Here is a 22506-nt window from a genome sequence, read left to right as displayed (position 1 = left end):
CTTAACCTTAATTGAACATTAATGAGTTTGGGTCTCATTGGACGGTGACTTCACTTGCCACCAAAAGGGGTATGGTGAGCTATCTTTTCCCTTCCCACGACAGGACAAAATCCTTGATAAATGAGAGAGAGAAAAAGAATAAGAAGAATCATATTAGAGATTGAGATATACAAAAAAAAATGGCAGCAATGGTGATTTCTTCACTGTAATCTGGGTTTCTTTCTGCTCCAACCAACTTCACACCTTAGAAATTCCAAGATGTTTGATGGAGTGCCGGTGCCGGACCAGTTCCACCAATTCATAGGCGGCGGCGCCTCACGAACAACCGCGAGAACCGCCGCCACCGTCACCGCCACTCTCCTTCTCCCCCTTTCTTTCACTTCTTTTGACCCTTTGTTCACTTCTTCTTCAAACTCCCATCATCATCAGCCTCCTCAGTTGTTGCAGTCATTGCACCAGCAGAAGAATAATGAAGATGACAACACCAGCTTAGTAGCTATGAACATGGAGATTAATGAAAGAGATCAGAGATCCATGGCTGAACAAATTGACCATCATCATCGTCAACAAGAACAACATCATTATCAACATCAACCTTGGTCCAACGATGAAGTCCTTGCACTGTTGAGGGTCAGATCTAGCATGGAACCTTGGTTCCCAGAATTCACTTGGGAACATGTCTCAAGGTACATACATTCATACATGTTCACTTCATTCACTTCTTGATCCTATTTTCTAAATTCTGATCAATGGAACAATGGATATTTATGGAGTTGTTGCTAATAAAAGAGAAAGAAGGGTACTTGTATTGTAATTAAATAAACAAAGAGGGCTAGGTATAGCATTTTTACAAGTGAATAATGGATGGTCAAATTGAAAGAATAAGTGTTTGATATATACATATATATACATACACACAATTATGGTGGGTGCAGGAAGTTGGCAGAGCTTGGGCTCAAAAGGAGTGCAGAGAAATGCAAAGAGAAATTTGAAGAAGTAAACAGATATTTCAACACCATGAATTGCAGCAAAAACTACAGGATCTTTACTGAACTTGATGAACTTTGTCAAGCTGAGAACCCTCCACCTCAGCAGCACCACCACAACCACCAGAAGGCGGTTGTGGCGGCTGACGAAAACAACAAAAATGCGGAAGAAGAAGACAATATAGGTCAGAATTTGGAAGGTGATTCAAGAAATTTTGATGAATTATACCAAACCTCACCAGCAAACAACAATGCTGCAACATCATCAGATCCGGATAGCAAGAATGTGGTTGACAACAAAGCTGGAAATGAAGATGATAACGAGAAGAACAGCAACAACAAGAAGAAGAGGAAGAGAGTGAAGAAACTTGAGATTTTCAAGGGATTCTGTGAGGAAATTGTGAATAAGTTGATGATCCAACAGGAAGAGATGTACAACAAGCTGCTTGAAGACATGGTGAAGAGAGATAAAGAGAAAGTTGCAAGAGAAGAAGCTTGGAACAAGCAAGAGCTTGATATGATTAACCAGGAGCTCGAGCTTAGAGCAAAAGAACAAGCCATTGCTGGTGATAGACAGGCCACCATTATCAAATTATTGACCAAATTCTCACAAAATGAATGCTCAAACCTTCCTCTTGCTGCTTCATCTTCTTCATTGCCAGTTGCAGAAAACCCTAATCCTATTTCCAATGACAATAACAAAGTTGATCAAATTTCCATCACTACTTCTGAAAGTCAAAACAATCAAAACGCTAATCCAAAAACACCCACTCCCCAGAACCCTAATTCACCATTGACACCATTGAAGGTAACCAAAGCTCCTCAAAACCCTACATCCAATGACAAAGAAGACCTCGGAAAGCGGTGGCCGAGAGACGAGGTGTCGGCACTGATAAACCTGAGGTGCAGTCTTTACAACAACGGCAACCACCACGACAAGGAAGGAGCCGCCATTAAAGCTCCCCTATGGGAAAGAATCTCACAAGGGATGTTGGATTTGGGTTACAAGAGAAGTGCAAAGAGGTGCAAGGAGAAATGGGAGAACGTTAACAAGTACTTCAGGAAAACCAAAGACGTCAACAAGAAGAGATCACTTGACTCTAGGACATGCCCTTATTTTCACCAGTTAAGCACCTTGTACAACCAAGGAACACTCACGTCTCCCTCCAAATAGCCGGAAAACCGCCCGCCTTTGCCGGAAACAGCCAGTACCGATTCATCTCGAAGGGCGGACGACAAAGCAACCGTACAAGTTTCTAAAGGCGACGAGACGAGCAACATAATTCGAACATAAGATTTCGAATTCGAATTATAAATCACATTACTATATATTAGATAAATAATGTAGTACTTTTTGGGGGGTTGAAATTTTTATTTTTGTTAGAGATTCTGATGTGAACTTTCATGGAGGATGTATGTTTAAACTTGTATGGTAGTGAGCACCGACACTATGGGAAATGACAATTTAAATTTCAGGGTCAGGGCTACATTTCATTTTATAATTTATTTATGTTATTAATTTTTTTTAAATTAATTAATTTAAACTCATATTTTAAATAGAGATTTCCGTTTACTATATGTAGGAAGGACAGTGTCCATGAGGGGCAGTTCACTGTTTCATGCCAAATAAAATAAGAACGATGCAGAAAGGAAATTCGGAATCTTTTCAGACAAGAAAACGAGGTTTTGTTCACTTGTTGCTGGAATTTTCAGAAAGACAACATATATACACAAAATTAAACAAATAGACATAGACAAAAATGAAAGAAAAACGTTAAAATAGTGTGTGGAAAATTAGAAAAATAAAACAGAAAAACTTTTACTTAACAAAAAAATAAAAATATGAAATAAAAGACTCGGTCTTAAAACATTGAAACTGTCATCAGAGATAACTTTATGAAAAAATTAATAAAGCAATTTTTAGAAGTAAATATCACCAAAAAAAAAGGTATATACTTATATTTTTAAAGCTTTTCATTAGAAACTTTTAATAAATAATTTTTATTTTAAAATTTCAAATGTATTTAGAAAAAATAAATTAAAGGAAAATAGAGAAATGTACATATAAAAAAGAGTTGAATTTGAAATTCAATATTTGGAATTTCGCAAACATGTCCACGAGAGATTACAACGACAAAACAGCGGCAGTGACGTTACGTTCTCCACGACCCAATTCTCCAGAGAAAATTTACAAAGGGTAAATTACAAATTTCATCATTAAACTTTACTCTCTCGTATTTTGCTCGCAGAACTTTAAAAGTTTTCAATTTCCTCACTAAATTTAATACATTGAGTTTTTTTGTTCACTGAACTTTATTCTATCTCCCATTTTAATTAACGGCAATAAAAATGATGGCGTTAAAAATGTACTATAGAAATCGTTTTCTAACTCAAAAATATAAAGAATAACAATCGTCCTTTTAATTATATTAAATCTAATTATTTTTAGGTCCCTTAGTTTAAAAAAATATTAAGACTTAACGCTTTGCATGTTTTTAGTTTAAATATTTATTAAGCTTTTATTAATTTAAAACTAGATAAATTAAATTTAACTTTTATTCGTATCTTAATACTTTTTAAGTATTTATTAGGTTTGAAATTATTTTTAAAAAAATAATCAGAATGATTATAAGATATCATTTGTTCAGTCTTTCTTAATCATTTACAACACCGTACAGATTAAGATGTTTAAATTCAAATCCTCTACTAATAATAGCATTTCTTTTTTATTATTAATATCACTCAACAAATTCTATTAATTTTAAATTTAAATCCTAAACTTCTAATATTTAAATTTATAACTTATAATTTAATGATTATATTTTATTTTATTATTAATAAAAAAAAAATTTTGAAATGTTGATATCAATTTCCTCTCTGTTTATTATATTAAATTTAATTTTGTTTTATAACGAAATATATTTTTTCTTAGGAAAATTGCATCAATTCAATGTAACATCAAAGTCACATGTGATGGCCTGTAACCCAATGGCCAGCTCTCATATGCAGCCAAGGAAAAATGGGTTGGCACACGTGCATCTTGTGGGGACCCACTCATCGGACGGCTCAGAAATAATTTCAACATGACAAGGGTAAAGTCAACTTGATCAAATTGTGATCCCCATCTAATTACAGTATTATAACTCTATTCATAAAACTCGCTTGTGCTTTTCTTTTTCTGTTACATCTTGGTAGCTTTGAAATCTCAGCATATTCCTTAGTGATAGTTTTTACGGTAAATATAACTCGTTAACTTGAATAATTTATTTTTTATTTAATTTAATTCAATTTGATCGAATGTTTATTTACAATTGATGGAACATTTATTTTTTGAAAATTTCAATTCCGCACATAATTTATATAATTTTTAATATACAACTCTTGACAAATAGTAAAACTTGATTTAACGGATCAAATAATTATTAGGATAAATTAAGTGTTTAATATATAGATTATTGGTTTTGGTTCATTTTAATACCTTTTCTTTTGACAATCATACCTAAAATTTATTTTTTGTTTCATTTTAGCACCATTGTTCAAAATTTGACATTGAGTTTTGAAAAAAAAAATAAAAGTTTAGGTACTGAAAGGACCAAAATTGATAGTTTAGGTACTAAACACGTTAAGTTTTAACGACGGGTACTAAAATGAAATAAAAACTAAACGTTAGGTATGGTTTTGAAAAAATTAAAAGTTTAAATATTAAAACGGAGTAAAATTAATAATTCAAGTAAGCTAAGAATTTATTATTATTATTATTTTTATTTTCAACTTGTGTTAGCCCTAGTTTGGTGAGAGTGGGCAATTGCTCATCAGAAATTCAAATTTTCTTCTATTAGTCACTTATTTTATTGATGGTATTTATCTAGAAATCTGAGTTTTCTTCGATTAGTTACTTATTTTACGTACGATGCCCACACTGAAATTTTATTTGTACCTATCCCATTTAAAAATTTTATGTTGTTAAGATACGTTTGTCCACCCTGAAAAATATTTTTAGATCCGCCACTGCTTGTGTCAGATATAAAAGGATATAAATATATATTTTTATCTAAGAATATAAATGAATTTGTGCTTCATGAAAGGTAGCTACCATTATACACTATATTCTCAAATTTTGTCTCCCAAACCATAAGTATGGAAGAAGGGGAACCAAAATTGAGATTACGAAAAGGGATGAAGGAACAATTTTCTTGTCTCTCTTTCTTATTGGAAGCATGTATTTATATTGTATTGATGTGAACACCACAATTTTATTTTATTTTTGTATGTATATAAGGTATGTGCTTCTTGAAAAGAGACAATAAAAATTACAATCTTGATGTGATATGGACACATTAATTTACCCCGTACCATACTTTATGGTTATATTAAAGAATTTTTAAGACGAAATCTAAGTGTGATACATTTTGTAATCGTTTGATAAATCTAATGATCATTATGTAATTTTTGAAGATTTAGTGATCGAAACTATCATTTGAGTATAGTTAAGTGACCTCTAGTGTACTTTACCCGGAAACTATTAATGAAGTATTCATTGACACTAAGATTGAGGTTTTGGGATCCTAAATGAGAGTGAATGCAGAAATTGTGTTGGGTATTAAAATTGAATTATTTGTTTTCTTGAAATCGTAATACAAATTTTATAATTGGATTGAATTATAATTTTACACTTTTAAGGATTGAATAAAAATTATATCATTTTAGAGGGGCCAAGACACTATTGATCCTAGGGTGCGTTTGGTTCACAGAATGTAATATTACCTGTACGAATAAGATTACCGGCATGAATAAGATTACTGGGAATGTTGTATTTTGTGTTTGGTTCGTTTAGCAGGAATGTAAAATTACAGTGTTTAATTAGAGTAATAAAAGATTATTGAAATGTATATTTTATCAAATTGTCCTTATTATATATTTGTTTTTTGAACAAGTTGAATTCTACTATAATTAATTTATATATTTTATTTAAAAATTTTAAATTCATAAAATTTATATAATTTTTTTTACAAAATTAAAAAGATAAATAGGTTTAATGAAATGGTAAAATTTTATTTTAACCCCTGAACTTCATATAAAATTCTAATTATGAATTTTTTTTTTTTGTAAATATAAAATAGTTTAAGGATAAATTTGTAATTTAATATTCGTATAATTTTTTTTATTCAACAACCGAATAATGATATTTTTTTAAAAAAAAATTAAGGTCAAAATGTCGGTAATCCAACAATACCTAAGGGAATGGATAATCACATTCCCGGTAATATATCCAAAAAATACTACTGTTGGGAATAAAAGATTACCGGAGAATATGATTACTGGCCAACCAAATAGGTCATTTCCCTGGTAATCTAATATAACGTGAATCAAACACGCCATAGTAGTATCTATTTAAAACACTCTTTATTCATTTGACATTAAACACTCAATCACCCTGCTGCAATAATTGGTGCTCGAACCCATGACCTTTAGGAACAACAGTAATTTTTTTTAACCACTTAAATAATTTAGTTCGTGTACCAAACTATTTATTTGTATATTATACTTATATGTTCTACTTATATACACGTATTAATTATAAAACTAAATTATGCCAATAATCCCTTTTATTTTTAGTCTGATTGATTTTGATCATCAATTTTTTAAGTAAGTGCATTTGGTCCCTTACGTTATCGATCCGTCGATTTAAGTCCATCTACCGTTAATTTCCATCAACGGAAGTATGTGTTGGCAATTAAAAAATTAAAAAATTTAAAAAAAAACATATATTCAAAACAACCCTCGTTACTTCTTCTTCTTCTTGCTCGTTCTGAAAATAATAGGTTATGCAATAAAAAAACCTAGTGTTTAGAAAGAAAAATACTCTATTTTCCACATATTCAACCAACTTCCCCTTGTCCGCCAAATTCCAAAGCAACCTTCTTCTTCAATCCATCGAAGGATACAAACAACTAAAGAAATGGTGACCACTCACCTTCTTGCCATCTTTCTCGTCATTTCCACCATTGTTTCACAGTCCTAAGCTCTTCGATTCCCTCAAGAACTCTACAATCTTTCCTCAAATCAAATCTTCATTTTCGATAGCCCTTCAACGCCACCTTCTTCTCCATCCCCATTGTTATCCCCAGCAAGCCCACTAGTTTCTTCTTCCCCTCTTGTCCTTGCACTCTTCATTATCGTCGACTCAATCTTCGACTGTGGCAACAACAACTATCTTGGCACCTTTGCTCGGGCCAACCGTTCTCCCTTACGGCCGTGATTTCGATACTCATCTTCCCACTGAACTCTTCCTGATGCTGGCATAATTTTCTGTGATGTGTTTTAAGGTTCCATGGATATAATTCAGAACCATAAGAGTTATGGTACGATCGATCATCCAAATCTCGAAACTTTTCATTTTGTTGTTACATTTTGCTTGAGATCCTTGACTACCACTGAATCTTTGGTTGGTTTTTGTGGATTCTGATTCAGTTTTTGAAAAATAAGATCGAAAACGTAAATCTTTTTCTTCTTCTTCTTCATCATCATCATCACAAACCCTCTGTAATTTCTTCAACTTTCTGAAAATATTTGTTGGGTAAGTTTGAATCTTCTTCTTCTTCTTCATGATGGAGTCTCTGTAATTTCTCCAACTTTATGAAAATATTTTTGGGTAAGTTGAATCTTCATAAAACTTCTTCTTCTTTTTCTTAATGGACCCTATGTAATTTCTCCAACTTTATGAAAATATTTGTCGAGTAAGTTTGGGTCTTGATAAAATCATTTCCAACTTTTGGAAATAATGGTTTTTAGAATCGGATCGGTTAGCAAATCAGTCATGCTATCGATTTATTGGTTCAATCGGTTTGATCGGTCGAAAAAATCGGACGACGTCATAATTATTTAAAAAATTAAATAAAAATATCAAAAATATTTAATAAAAAATAATTTTTTATATCACAAGTTATATTCAAAGCAAATCATAACATATATAAGTTAAAAACCATAAAATCAAGTGAAACAAAATGATTCAAATTAACTACAACATAATATTTAAGGTAAAACATATTAAATAATAAAAATAATTATATAACTATAATTAAAAAATAAATTTGGGGCTAAAAAAATCATAACAAAATAATATTGTTTGGTTTAATTTTTTTTTAAAAACAATCCCACATGGCTAAGAAACATAGAAGAGCATCCCAAAAGTCTAAAGATAAAATATGAGAACAAAATAATCCCACATGACTAAGAAACATAGAAGAGCATCCTAACTAACTTCTATAAATAATAGATGTAATTTGGCATTCAAAATCATGGAGCCTTTTGGTGAGCATTGAGTGAACTATTCTTTCACTTCAATCAAGCTTGAATTTTAGTCTTCAATCGAGCTTCTAAATTTTTTTTGAGTTCAAGCCTTTTCGAGTTCAAGTTTCAATATTATATTTCGAGTTCGAGTTGAACTTGATAATTTTTAGCTCGTGAGTTTGAGTCGAGTTGAGCTTACTTTTAAAGTTTTCAAGTTCGAGTCGAGCTCAGCAATACTCGAGTTCGACTTGGCTCGTTTAACAAACGACGTCGTTTGATTTAATGTTTTTTTTTAAAAAAATAATAAAATTAGCGGTTTTTTCCGGTTTTCAGCCGGTTCAGTTTGAACGGTTCAGCGGTTCCGGCCGGTTCACTAGTAGCGGTTCAACCGGTGTATATTGAATCGGACTAGACAACGATTCTCGGTTAAATCGGCCGGTCTGGTCCGGTTTTCAAAACAATGCTGGGAAGTTATCTGAAACGTTCAATGTTGATTTTTGTTTCAGCAGCTTCCTAATTATGATTTCCCGAAATTAAAGAATGTTTTGAAGTATTCCATATCGTTTGTGAAACAATTGGAAGGTTTTGATGAAATCAAGGGAAAGAAGTATAAGTTTTTCATCTTTGAAATGTATGGGTTTTCATGGTTTTTCTTAGATTATCCATGTGTAAAAAACCTGAGTTTACAAGCTTCTTATAGGTTGGAAGAAGAAGTCATGTGAAATTTTTGGATTTTTTTAAAAATTTTAGTAAACTTTTATTTCAATGTCATTTATAGGATACTTATGTTGATTTGTTTATTATTTTTAAATTATCAACTTAGATTTATGTTAATGAGTTAACGGAAGTAAATGGTCAAGAGACTTGAACTAGACAGACTAATAAAATTAAGGATTAAGTGTACTTAATTAAAAAATCGGTGAGCGAAGTTGATCAGACCAAAAACAAAGGTAACTATTGTGAGTTTACCCTAATTATAATCATACATTTTTACTTTCTTTTGCTTTTGGACGTACGAATTGGGTAAAGTTTGAGATTATAGGACCGAAGTATTTGGACTGACTCAAGCTCAATAGAAGGGTAACTAGGCCTAGGGATGCCTGTCCTTTGTAATGTCTGATTGTGGGTCTTTGGCTTTTTTTTTTTTTTTTGATATTCAACTAAGGTGGCGCTTGGTTCGTTAGAATGTTTATGAGGGAATTGGAATCCGTGAAAGAATTAGAATCTGTCTGGAATTGGAATCCAATTCCATATTCTGTTTGGTTCGCAGACATATCAGATGAATTTGATTTCAGTAATGTAAAATGACAGAATTGCCCTTCTTATTTTTTTTACTTTATTTTAGTTTGTTTTACAACTTAACATGCAGTAATATATTATAAAAAAATTAAAAAAAATATTAAATTTTATTGATTGATTATTCATTTCAATAAATTATAAAAATCATGCTAATAAACAAAATAAGTTAAAATAATCGCAATCAAAATATGTTAATAAGTTACCAAAAGATAAAGTAATATTTCGATACATTCCAATCGGAGTATGTTAATTAGTTACCAAAAAATATACCAAAAACTATTTTTATTTAATATATGAATTAGAAACCCGACCCGACATATCACAAAATAAAAAAAAATATTTTTATTCAATAAAAATATTGACTTAATTGAAAAAAATTATATATAGAGGGGTATTATTGTAATTATTCCTAAATATATAAGGTAAAATTATATATTTTTTCGGGTCGGTCAGTTTTTTTCACCCTAAACCCGAACCCGAACCAACCCGAATATCACACTTAAAAAACCCGACCCGAATATCACACGTAAAAAATCCGACCCGACTCGACCCGAATATCACACTTAAAAACCCGACCCGACCCGAACAAAATAAAGTTTCACCGACCCGACCCGAATATATGAATTAGAAATCCGATCCGACCCGACACGAAATAAAAAAAATTATTTTTATTCAATAAAAAAGTGACTTAATTGAAAAATATATATAGAGAGAGGGGTATTATTGTAATTACTCCTAAATATATAAGGTAAAATTATATATATTTTCGAGTCGGGTATTTTTTACCCTAAACCCGAACTCGACCCGACCCGACCAAAATAAAGTTTCACCCGACTCGACCCGAATATATGAATTAGAAACCCGACCCGACCCGAAATAATAAAAAATATTTTTATTCAATATATGAATAAGTTACCAAAAGATTGATGAGGGTAGTATGGTCAAATTTCAATTTTCTCCAACAAGGGAATTGAATTCCATCCATTTTTGGATAAAATTCACTTTCCCTCATTTGATGGAAAGTTGGAGCCATGGGAGATTCCAATTCCCTTGGAAAACTTGAACCAAACATGGGAAAGTGGTAGAATTGGATTCCCATTCCCCCGATTCCAAGGTATTCCATCCAACCAAACGCCACCTAAAAGTGTTAATATTGTTTTAGTGCTCAAAATGTTACTATTTTTAATATTATTTAATTTTATTTTAAATAATTTAAAATTATATTTTAGAACGATAATTTTTGGTTAATAAAAAAACTAAACTCACTATTTAACATATAAATAGGGATAATTTTACTTATTTAAAATTATTTTAAGCAAATGACAATTGCTTTGAAACATTCTTTTTAGTTTTCATAAATCTTTTTAAGTTTTGTTTGGAGTTTTAAGAGAGGTCAATATCACCATTTAAGGTTAAGGAACAACCGAGAATACGTATAATCGAAAATATTATAAAAAATATATCATTTTCAGTTGAGAGCAACTTAAAATGTTGATTTTTTAACATTTTTGATTGAGAGCAAATTAAAATGTTATATAAAAAATATAATATTTTCGGTTAAGAACAACTTAAAATGTTAACTTTTTAACATTTTCGGTTTGAACTGAAAATGTTATGATGAATATAACATTTTCGGTTGTCAACAAAAAATGTTATGAAGAAGATGTTCAACCGAAAAAAATTTAAGAGAAAATTAACATTTTAAATTACGCTCAAATAAAACTATAATATTTTTTATAATATTTTCGGTTACATCCCTTCCTTATTATTCTCTAACCTTAAATTAAATTTTGGTTCCTTCAACGTTCCCCAAATTTATGGGATGTTCCCTTACGGATCTCATTTACTTCATTTAGGTCAGGTATAAAAGAGGCAAACACATTATGAGGAGCAAAGTAGTTGAGAATTAACCCCCCCAAGCTCACTTACCAACTCATCTCACGCAAAAGCTAAGCTCTTTATCACACTTCATGGGTAAATACAGAACTCGTCCATTCTAAGATGTACACTCAAAGTTGACTTTTCTCGATGTCTTTTAACCATTTTGAATGTGACTTAAATCTTCTTTTTAGTGTCTTAATGTATTTTCCATTTTTAATTGTTGAGAGGTTGTTGTTGTCTGACAAGGAGAATTATGTCCGCATTTGAAAAGATAGAGCGAGTAAGTTTTAAAATCATTTAAATTGAAATCATTTAGTATCATAATATTACAAAATTTTAAAATTAAATTTAAACATAATAATGATTCGAATTTTATAAATTTAATTCGATTAAACTTTTTTGAATAAAATTTAAATTATAAAAATATATTTTAACTCAACTCTCGACTGGATAACATTCTTATTCTTGTAAAATATGTATGTTGAAGAGAAGGAAATAGTGAAAGATGAGACGTTGAATATTCAAAGGAATTATGAGGATTTATGGTGGCACGGGGCTCTAGGTTGTGGTTTGGTTTTACCGAGGCAGATGATAGGATTGTGGGGAATCAGAATCTTCCAAGGAACCAAAGCCATAGCCTACCCTACCTTTGGTTTCTAGTCAACCAAGTTCCAGAGTCACAAATTCACCATTCACGCACGAACCAAATTATCTTGAGGGTTGATATTTTTAGTAGGATGATAATATGTTGGATTGGATCAAGTTTTTAATCGATTCAATTTGAAAATATATTTTCTAATCGAACTCAATTTGACTCTCTCTCTCTCTATATATATATATTCCATTTGATTCGACTAAATCAGAAAAACATATGTCTTCCACATGACTTTGACTAAACTTAAATTTTTAGAATATAAATCTGATTCGATCTGACTTAATATAAAATAAAGAATTAATTAAAAAATAGTTAGAGAGGGTATTATAACAATTAGTTATAAAATTTATTCGAAGAAATTACATTATTATCCTCAGGTCAGGTCAGGTCGAATTTTTTTCACCTTTCACTCAAACCCTTTTTTTAAAAAAAAAAATTGACCCTATCAAATTGAGTCAAGTCAAAATATGTCGGTTTCGGGTAAAATTATCATCCCTAATTTGTGGTCCATTTTGCAACACTCTAAATCCGATTGGGCTTAAAGTGTCACATTAAATTACTGAGGCAACCCCTGATTTTCAAAACCTGTTCATTTTCCTTTAAAACAAACTGAATAATATCATAACTAAAACATAAATAATTGTTATAAAAGCATTTTATAAAACCGGAGCTCCGTGACACATAATTTCAATCAAAATAATACATACTCTGAGTTTAATAAACTAAATACATGAGCATTGTTCTATGAATACATATGCCTACTAAAGCTATAGTACAGTACTCCGTCGGGGATACTATAAGTCATGTCGCGACGGTGCCCACGAAATGCCCAAACTGCTGATCTGCCAATGAAAAATATCCAAAGGTTGAGCTTACAAAGCCCAACATTATATTCGCTAATCTAGAGCAGTATAAGAATTTCATAAACACATGCATGTTGAAGACATGGTACTAAGCAGTACGTACATGCATGATCTAGATCAAGTGTTACCCACTTAAGGCTCAACTGTCCTATCGCTGAAGTAGGAGTCTCACGCTTCCCTTAGTCTTCTGCTAAGGGCATCACTATGAGTATACCTCTAAAGGGTCTCTAGCTCTAATGACTTTAACTGCTACGCATTGTTTAAATGTGAATCTAACACCCCTATGTATTTTCTAAATGTAATACTGGCCTTGTTGTGCATTATATGAATGTAACACTGGCTATGCTATGCTAGTATTTGGTATCACACAATCAAATACTAGCCTACTGAGGGGGTACTGGTATCACATAACATCGTAAGGTCTCCTCTAAGCTGTTGGATGATCTCTTGGTATTACATATCATCAGGTAGATCATAGAGAAGGAATTCCAATATCACATAGAATCAGATACTCCCACTCAACTGAAGCGCTGGCTTGGTATCACAAATCCTCAAGCCAAGCTTTTCTGGTAACTGCAGTATTGTATTAATGCAACTATACATGTATATATACGGCCTAAAGGCCACACAACACAAATACTACTAACCTACTCCTCACGAGTGTTCGAGCCTCGCGCCCTAGCTTGCTCCTGAAGTGCCTCGTGTACTGACAATATCCCACTATGACAACTAAGGTAACTTGGCTATACCTTAGTATAGTTGGACTCACTAAAGTGAGGTTATCCTCTCACTAGTTGCTATTTCGCTCGTTCTCTTGTCCAGAACTTATGTAAAGGCTTATTGGTATGTTACTACTGTTAGTTATTGAGCTGTTCAATTCTGTCGTTCGTTACTTAAGGGTAATTTAGTCATTCGTTAGCCTAATACCTGACTCGGGTTAAACATTGGTAACAACACTCTGGTCACTTTTATTGAACTTTTTTTCAATATCCCTTGAATTGAAATAACTACTTATGCCTCATAGATTAACTGACGTTCTTGAAGCCTACGTTTTTCGCTATTTTTTAAATTTGACTTGCTCATTGTATCGCTTGTCGGTACATCCCTTACAATGAGCCATTCTCTCAACTATCCTTATACGTGATCAACTAAAGATATTTCGACGTATTACACTTAGTATGGTTACATCAGCTGTAGCCTACTGCTATGAGTATTTCTAGGTATGTTTGGTCTTTTATGTCCCTCACGGACTAAGTCTTACTATTATGGATCGTCCTTAGCTCTTACGGACCTTAACCGGATCAAAACTAACCATCCAAACTAAGTAGTATGATACTCTACTTGCAATATTGATACCCTAGGGTCAAATATCGATACCCCTATGAGTATCGGTACCCAAAACGCATTATGTTTCTAAAATATAGTCCTGGTCTCGATAGCATAGTTCTGAGTCTCAAAATTGAAGGGGGAATATTGATACTCTCCCAGCAGTATTGATACTCCCCTGCCTGAAATCCTTAAATTTTGCCCCAATTCATTTAGTACTAATATTGTTCATCCCAATATCGATACTTAAACCCTAAAATAGTTATTTAGGCTCAAGAAAACACCAAAAAATTATCCTAAGGGCCATGGTTTGATTCTAAATAATGTACTGAAGCTTTATGGAGTTAATTATGGTTATAAAGTAGTATTAAAACGTCTTCTAAACCTCTAAAATGTTATTTGATCATAAAATCAAATATAAACCTAAAATACTTAAATACTTAAATCTTAGCAAATTCTTTAAATTTATGAAAGTTTAACACTTCAAAGGATTAGAAATACACTTCATTGATGGTTTGAATCTTGAAATAGAGCTCTTTGCTTTGCCACACTCATTTCCTTGGTGATTTGGATGAAAGCTCTTACTTTTCTTTATCTAGGATTAAACCAAGACTTTGATTCATTAAACTAAAGTTACTGGATGAATTTAGGATGAAAATTGAGTTAAAAGAAGTATGAAATGACTCAAAATGCTCACCTTAGCTCTTGCCTTTGAAGAGGATGAAGAAGTAAGAATGAAGAAATAGGGATGAGAAGAAGACAAATGAAATAAAAAGGCTCATCTTTGCAAAAAAATGAGAAAATTGCACAATTGATCCTTCCTTATATTTCTACACTTTGAAATCCACATTCTTCATCGTTAATTGGACCCAAGATCAAACCAATTAAAATATAAATTTCACAGGATTCACTTGCCCCTCGGGTAAACCCGAAATTATTTGTCCGGAATTTAGGGCATTGCACCTTTAATTTTCGTTCTATCTTATTTTAATTATTAATTTTTTAAAAGTAACTATTTGATTACTTATAGTATTGGTCTGTGTTATTTTAATTAATTATATTATTAATTTATCTTATTTTAGTTACTATCTTATTTGTTCGTTAACTATCACTAGTTTAATTACATGATAATAAAATTTATCAAGCACACCAATAGCTGCAACTAAACTCACCTACAAAACTCAATTAAAATTTTATCCAATTTAAGTATAATGAAATTATTATAAGACACATGTTTATATTTTGATTAAGCTAATATAATTATAAAATAATATTTATTTTAAATATATTCCGTAACAATACATACTCAATTATTTTAACTACTAAAATAAATGAATTCGTGTAGATTTTTGTTTTTAGAATGCCATAAATCGGCAATAAAATAAGTATGGATGGACAGACACATATGTGAAAGAGAATTTAAGTGGGATATCAGAGGGGCAAACTTGACCCACTCGCCCAGGAACGCCATAAACACACCCCCCCCCCCCCCCCCACAAAAAAAAAAAAAAAAAAATTGAGGGTCCTCGTAATGCAAAACCACGTGCAAAACCCACTCTCCAAAGACCCTAGTCCCATTTTTGGTAAATTCGATAAACAGTGAAGGGGTTTGTGGTAATTTAGTCGAGGAAAAAACGCACCGCTTCCTGATTGCAGATCAGTCGAAAGAGGTGTTGGCCCCCACCCTGGTCTCCTTTTGTGTCGTTCTTCTTCCATCGAAATCGTAGTTAATATTTTATTTTTATTTTAACAATTCACCGTAAAAAATTAACACATTTAGTATATAAATCGTAAATTTTGATTTATTTTAATATTTAAACTTTTAATTTTTTTTAAAATTTAGTGTTAAATTTTTAATAGATACTAAAATAGAACAAAAATTAAATTTTAGATATAATTTTAAAAAAATTAAAAATTTAAGTACTAAAACGGACTAAAAGTAATACTTTAAATACTAAACGCAAAATTTAACCTTTTTTATTAACTTAAGAAAAACTATTTCGAATTAAAAGAATTTCATATATAGAATTCAACGTATGATATTAATTTCTTAGAAATTTTAGAATTCAAAATTATAATAAAATGTTATGAAGGGAGAAAATTCTTAAAAAGCCCAAAAAAGCTGACAAATTAACTGAGAAAACCCTTATCTTTTTAATTGTTTTTTCAGACCGACTTTTCCTTGAGTTTCTATCCTTTTCACCACAACAGTGATAAAAGTAGCAAAAACATCAAACTACTTTGAGTTAACATGATTCCTTTTTTGACCCATCCTTTTTCTTTCCCTCACCATTCACATTTATTTATTTATTTCCAATAATCAACATTACATATACATATATTTACCGACTAAATTTTATCAATTTTTTTTAAAATAATCAGGATATTTCATTTATCGATTTGAATATTATAAATTTGGATAAATTTTTTTATTTAGATACTATGCTTATTATTTGAATATTATTATTATTATTGTAATAATTTTAAGATTCTAAATTAAAAAATTACGTTTGTAACGCATATATGTATTATCAATGAATAAAAAATTATAAATAACATTAAAATTAATTATCACTTCTCTTTAAAAAAAATCACTAAATAAATCTCTCAGTCGCATACAACAATTATAGTAAAAAAGCAATTTTGTTCCTCATCCCATTTCAAAACAGTCTTAATCATAAACTTTGTTTCCACTTTTGTTTGTTTGTGCAGCTAATTTATGATATAGAGATTATCTAAAGCTAAACATAACTATGAACTCGACTCCCCTACTCCTTTTCACAAATTCACAATCTGTGTCCACCATGAACTGAAATCTCCCTTCAACTAATCTTTTAGTATCCAACACCACTTCAATTCATTTTTTTTCTCATAAAAAATAGATTTTTGATAAATTATTCATTACATTGTGGTTCAATCTACTCTTTCAACTTTCAAGCTCTATCTCTCTCTCACAAAGTTTGTCTTTTTCTTCTTTGAAACTAAAAACAAACCAATGGAAACACAGCTGCAACTGGCAGCAGCTTCCTTTACTTGTTTCTTCTCCTTGTTCTCCTCCTCCTCTTTCTTTGTACCATAAATTCTCAAATGTCTAAGTCCACATTGTTCTTCTCCCTGTGATCTCTTTGGATCAATATCATATATACCCTTTATCACTATTGCACTGAGGTACATTAAACAGCCCTCTTTTGTCTCTGAATCTGTAGATTTCCCTCTCTTCTTCTCTCTTTACATTTCTTCATAAAAGGCTGCATTTTCCCTTTTCAAAGTTCATTGCTTTCTTGATGATGAACTGTGATTGTTTTAATTTTTTTTTTCTGTGTGCTTTTCGGAGGAAGATTACTTGTAATGTGCATTTTCTCTGTATTTATTACTGATTTTTGTTGGTTCATTCCTATTTTATGTGAAGCTTTTGTGGTACTTAAATTACCACTTCTGCTTCACTCAGATACTTTCTACCTACTGTTTCACTGTCAGTAAAGCTTAAAACAAGTGAAAATGGCTTCTATGCTTAGTTATCAGTTCAGGGTTTGGGCTAAACTTAGTAATTTAGCTTGATAATGTACAAAACAAAGCTTTTTTTTTTTGGTAGATCCTGACATGAAATTGATATATTTGAAGCTTTTTAACATCGTTTGAAGAATTTTCTAACCCTTGTTTAGATTGGCCCTTTTTAGACCTGTATGCAAAGAATTGTAGTACATTGAAGTTTGATTCTTTCAATGTTGTTTTTTCCCCTTATAGTTTACAGAAACTCTCTGTTCTCAAATTATACATCTTGGCAAATAGTACATGTTCCTTTTGCTGGAAATTACTGTTATATTCGACTGCATCTCTAGCTTTTGTGAAGGATTCATGAACATAGAATACCTTGACTCGATTTTCTTTCGTTCAATACAGTAAAGGAAGTCGAGTACTTTTCTTAAACATGGAGCAATATGAAGTATTGGAGCAAATAGGGAAGGGAGCTTTCGGTTCGGCTCTTCTAGTGAGACATAAGCATGAAAAGAAGAAGTAAGATTGCTAGGACGGACTTGGACCGGCCAAGTCCATCCTCTATTTATATTTAACTTTATTACATGTGAAATCTTAGTAGAAGAACTATTAGAAATGGTTATTGTTTGAGTCATCTTTTGGCAATTGATTTACCCTTTCATCTCTGGGATTGCTAATAAGGTATGTGCTGAAAAAGATACGTCTCGCCCGCCAGACTGATAGGTCACGAAGATCCGCTCATCAGGAGGTTCGTGTGGTTTATTCATACATCTTTTCTATTCCTTTTGTATTTCATCGAGTCAAACATTCTCTAGAAAAGAAGAGATTGATTCTGATTGCTTTATATTCGACTGAAATCTAAGCCTTTTTTTTGTATATGGAACAATGTTGAAGTTTGGCTGGACCAAACTTGGACTCCAGTTGTCCAAAGTTGCTGCCTTACGGCTAGTTTATCCGTATGAACTTGGTTTAGTTCGATCTGACAGACTAATCTTTCAATTTGTTCGTGTAGATGGAGCTTATTTCTAAAATCCGAAATCCATTTATTGTGGAGTACAAAGATTCCTGGGTGGAAAAGGTATGTTTGCTAGTTCCCTTTAATAACTACTGTGTTGGATAGGCCTCGATTCTTGTCCTTTTTACACTATTTCCGGATACGTCGCCATTATATGTCATAAATGCCATGACATTAATATCGGAACCTTCCCGGTGATCAACAGCCTAACACGGGTTCACATATGTCCTTGTTACCAGGGTTGCTATGTCTGCATTATCATAGGTTATTGCGAAGGAGGAGACATGTAAGTTTCATTTCTCTGCTAATACTGGTATCTTTGAGATAGTGCATTTATATTTGTAACTTGAAGAACCTTGCACGAATTTGGCAAATCGTTATAAGATTTTTGGTATAAAACAGGGCTGAAGCCATAAAGAAAGCGAATGGCATGCTTTTCTCCGAAGCGGTTTGTTTATTCCCATGCTTTTAACTTCAGATTTTTTTTACTCCATTCCTATTCCCTTGTTTTGGACTATGTTCATCGAAGAAACATAACTCCGATCTTCCGAGCATGTTCAGAAACTGTGCAGGTGGCTTGTTCAGCTCCTGATGGCTCTCGACTATCTTCACTTGAATCACATTCTTCATCGTGACGTCAAGGTTATCGACATGCTGTTCCGCTCTTGCTGACGCTGTTACTACCTTCCAAAGTGCCTGAAGTAGCTTTTATTGATAATGTCTTGTTTCATTTTTCTTTTCAGTGTTCAAACATCCTTCTGACAAAAGACCAAGACATACGTCTTGGCGATTTCGGACTTGCTAAAATTTTGACTTCAGATGATCTTGCATCCTCTGTAAGTACCCTACTAACCTTCAAGAATTCATGCATCATCACCCTATTTTATTAATTGTAATTAGGGAGAATACTTTATATGCTTTTTTCAGGTCGTTGGAACTCCGAGCTATATGTGCCCCGAGCTTCTGGCTGATATACCTTATGGTTCTAAGTCTGATATCTGGTCATTAGGTAAGCACGTGCAAGTAGCGGAAAATGCTTGTTTTTATCAGTCGATCTCGATATGATGTTGACAATTTCTCTCTATGTGTTTATATGACTTGAAGATATGTTTTCCAGGGTGCTGTATATATGAAATGACTTCTCTCAAGCCTGCATTTAAAGCATTTGTGAGTTCCTTTTACCCTTTATTAGACAGTTTTTCGTAAGCAGGTGTATCGGTTGTAATGTACCGAGCTGTTTGTTTAGATCTTGTAAATATTTCTTGTGCAATTCAGATGTTATATTCGATTTTTAGCGACAGAACTGTAACTCATTTGTGTTGTGAATATGAAAATGCAGTCGCTTCCCTCTAATGAGTGTACTTTGCTAGAAACAATTGATGCTTCGACATTCAGAGGCATTACTGCATATCGAAACTCTGTTTAATGTTTAGCGAATCATTCTCGTTACATGTTTTATTTTCGCTTTCGAGCTTTCGAGTAATCTTTAATCTCATGAGCAGGATATGCAAGCGCTGATAAACAAGATTAACAGATCTATAGTCTCTCCACTTCCTACAAAATATTCCAGTGCCTTGTAAGCCTCATTTACAAACATCTCGGTTTTCAACTGACGAGTCATGTTGGTCTGATTATCGCATCGATTTCTTTTCAGCCGCGGCCTCGTGAAAAGCATGTTGCGTAAAAATCCTGAACTTAGGCCAAGTGTATGTATTGGCTCTCCTCTATTCTGTCTAACAATATATGCAGAGCATATCTACGAGTCTGAATGCAGTTCGATCTGTAAATGGTTTTGGAATGTTTTTTATGATCTTTCTCATCCGAGGTATCTACCGATTTTGACAGGCCGAGGAACTGCTCAGGCATCCACACCTTCAGTCTTATGTTGTTAAAGTTCATCATAAAATTAATAATCCTAGAAGGAATACTTTACCTGTGCTTCGGCCTGAAACCAATATAAAGAAAACTAGATTTTCGGACCCCATAGATACCCGCTTCTCCGTTTACAGGGAGAGGCGTGGATCCCTCGGTAACGATAGGACTTTAAATCCAAGCATATCCGGAGCTGAGCAAGATTCTATTTGCTCTACCAAAGGAATACATCATGATGCACATGGTATACTGAATAGAAGGCTAGAAGATTTGTCTATTGATAGCAGCCAAGAAGGAACTGTTATCTGCAAGCTAATTACTTCGAAACTTTCAAGTGTCACCAAGGGTCCGAAACGTTCTTCAACAGAAGCTTCTGCAACTCCCAAGAGAAAGACAGAGCCTTTGAGAAAGCACGACTCGGTAAATTCTATAGAGTTCCGCCTCGCGAAACACATTTATAGAGATTGTTAGCTATAACATTTTTTTTGTTTCGAAATCTGGGTTTTTACCTATAATTGCATTGTGTTTACAGTTTCAGGTGTCGCACACTCCAGTTAAGAAACCTCTCCCCTCAACTCGAAGAGCCTCCTTGCCGCTGCCGACAAGAACTACTGTTCAAGAATCTCCTTGTAGATCTAATGCTGGTATTCTTCACCACATACAATCACCGGATGTTTCTGTCAATGCTCCTCGAATTGATAAGATAGCTGAATTCCCGTTAGCCTCATATGAAGATGCATTCTTCCCCATCAACAAAATTTCTCCAAAATCTGAACAGGGCTTCTCTAGCACGCCACAATTTGTCTACCATTCAATCACGAAAGACAAATGTACAGTTAAAATATGCGATCAATTGTCTAGCAAGCCGAATTTCGCTGATGCATGGCAGGGAATTCAACGCGGCACATTTCATGCAGATGGAGGTGATGCAAGTGTTTCCTCTGATCAAAATGCAACTGCTGGGGCATCTAGCCGCACCTCATCAGACACACGGAGAAGAAGGTTTGACCCCTCATCGTTCCAGCAACGTGCAGAAGCATTGGAAGGAATGCTCGAATTTAGTGCGAGATTGTTGCAGCAAGAGAGGTATGATGAGCTCGGTGTGCTACTAAAGCCATTTGGACCTGGAAAGGTCTCCCCTAGGGAAACTGCCATTTGGTTGACCAAGAGCTTTAAAGAGAACACTACCAAGCCAGAGGATTAATGCCAATGAAGCACTGATGTTTGTATCATATCCCTACCTGTACCTGCACCTGCACCAATCTTTTAGAGTCGGCTTATCCGGTTTTAGGCATTGATTTCAGTCAATAGCACCTTAGTAGCAAGGCATTTCAGTTTTTCAAACAAATGCTATTTGTTAGTTATAGGTTCTAGTTGATCTTCCTGCACCTTCAGAGTTCCTACGTGTGCATCAAGTTTCATAATTTTCTTCGAAATGGATGATGGAGTTAAATGAATTAAGCACGAACTTATCGTCTATCTATTATTATTATTTGTTTATATTCCTCTATCCCATATAAAACTAGTAATCAGGGACATGGATATCTTGATGACTATTCTTATGGAAGCAACAATTTTGAAGTCTTGGTACCAAATCAGCTGACTGACTCGTGCATTGACATGAACGAAACACAAGGGTCAACTGGCATTCTGTAAGTAAAAAATCAAGCTACTGAAGCAAAAGGGGCATCGTAATTAAATAGCGTGCGCATATAAACAGTAAACCCCGATGTTAAACACGCTTCCCAGAAAATAGATAAGAGTAGTTTGGTAGTTCAAGAATCTGCATTCAGTAACTTTGTTTCTGATCTTCTAAAATTAGTG

At 32.9% G+C, this 22506-nt stretch overlaps 2 protein-coding genes across 2 annotated transcripts; both read left to right on the top strand.

The window, feature by feature from the left end:
- The first annotated feature begins 206 nt into the window (after window positions 1-206).
- On the top strand, window positions 207-2603 carry LOC120154810 (trihelix transcription factor GTL2-like). The gene is made up of 2 exons (XM_039166457.1): window positions 207-686; window positions 936-2603. Exons 1-2 carry the CDS (start codon window positions 259-261, stop codon window positions 2158-2160), a joined length of 1653 nt encoding a protein of 550 aa, XP_039022388.1. The 5' UTR covers window positions 207-258; the 3' UTR covers window positions 2161-2603.
- Window positions 2604-17288: 14685 nt separating this feature from the next.
- LOC120154816 (serine/threonine-protein kinase Nek2-like) lies at window positions 17289-22063 on the top strand. The gene is made up of 14 exons (XM_039166462.1): window positions 17289-17468; window positions 18201-18314; window positions 18477-18543; window positions 18808-18873; window positions 19050-19096; window positions 19213-19258; window positions 19372-19452; window positions 19554-19646; window positions 19738-19819; window positions 19928-19977; window positions 20313-20386; window positions 20465-20516; window positions 20656-21102; window positions 21215-22063. Exons 2-14 carry the CDS (start codon window positions 18229-18231, stop codon window positions 21884-21886), a joined length of 1863 nt encoding a protein of 620 aa, XP_039022393.1. The 5' UTR covers window positions 17289-17468; window positions 18201-18228; the 3' UTR covers window positions 21887-22063.
- The last annotated feature ends 443 nt before the right edge of the window (window positions 22064-22506 follow it).

The sequence above is a fragment of the Hibiscus syriacus genome, unplaced genomic scaffold, assembly GCF_006381635.1.
Source record: "Hibiscus syriacus cultivar Baekdansim isolate YM2019G1 unplaced genomic scaffold, ASM638163v2 tig00111151_pilon, whole genome shotgun sequence".
NCBI lineage: Eukaryota > Viridiplantae > Streptophyta > Magnoliopsida > Malvales > Malvaceae > Hibiscus > Hibiscus syriacus.
This window is presented reverse-complemented; position numbering and strand designations above follow the sequence as displayed.

What these genes read in the sequence shown, in the direction of transcription:
- LOC120154810 (XM_039166457.1), top strand. Translation starts at nt 259, where the DNA reads ATGTTTGATGGAGTGCCGGTGCCGGACCAGTTCCACCAATTCATAGGC. An exon ending in ACTTGGGAACATGTCTCAAG is followed by an intron (nt 687 to 935) that starts GTACATACATTC and finishes TGGTGGGTGCAG; the next exon opens with GAAGTTGGCAGAGCTTGGGC.
- LOC120154816 (XM_039166462.1), top strand. Translation starts at nt 18,229, where the DNA reads ATGGAGCAATATGAAGTATTGGAGCAAATAGGGAAGGGAGCTTTCGGT. An exon ending in CATAAGCATGAAAAGAAGAA is followed by an intron (nt 18,315 to 18,476) that starts GTAAGATTGCTA and finishes ATTGCTAATAAG; the next exon opens with GTATGTGCTGAAAAAGATAC. An exon ending in TATTGCGAAGGAGGAGACAT is followed by an intron (nt 19,097 to 19,212) that starts GTAAGTTTCATT and finishes GGTATAAAACAG; the next exon opens with GGCTGAAGCCATAAAGAAAG.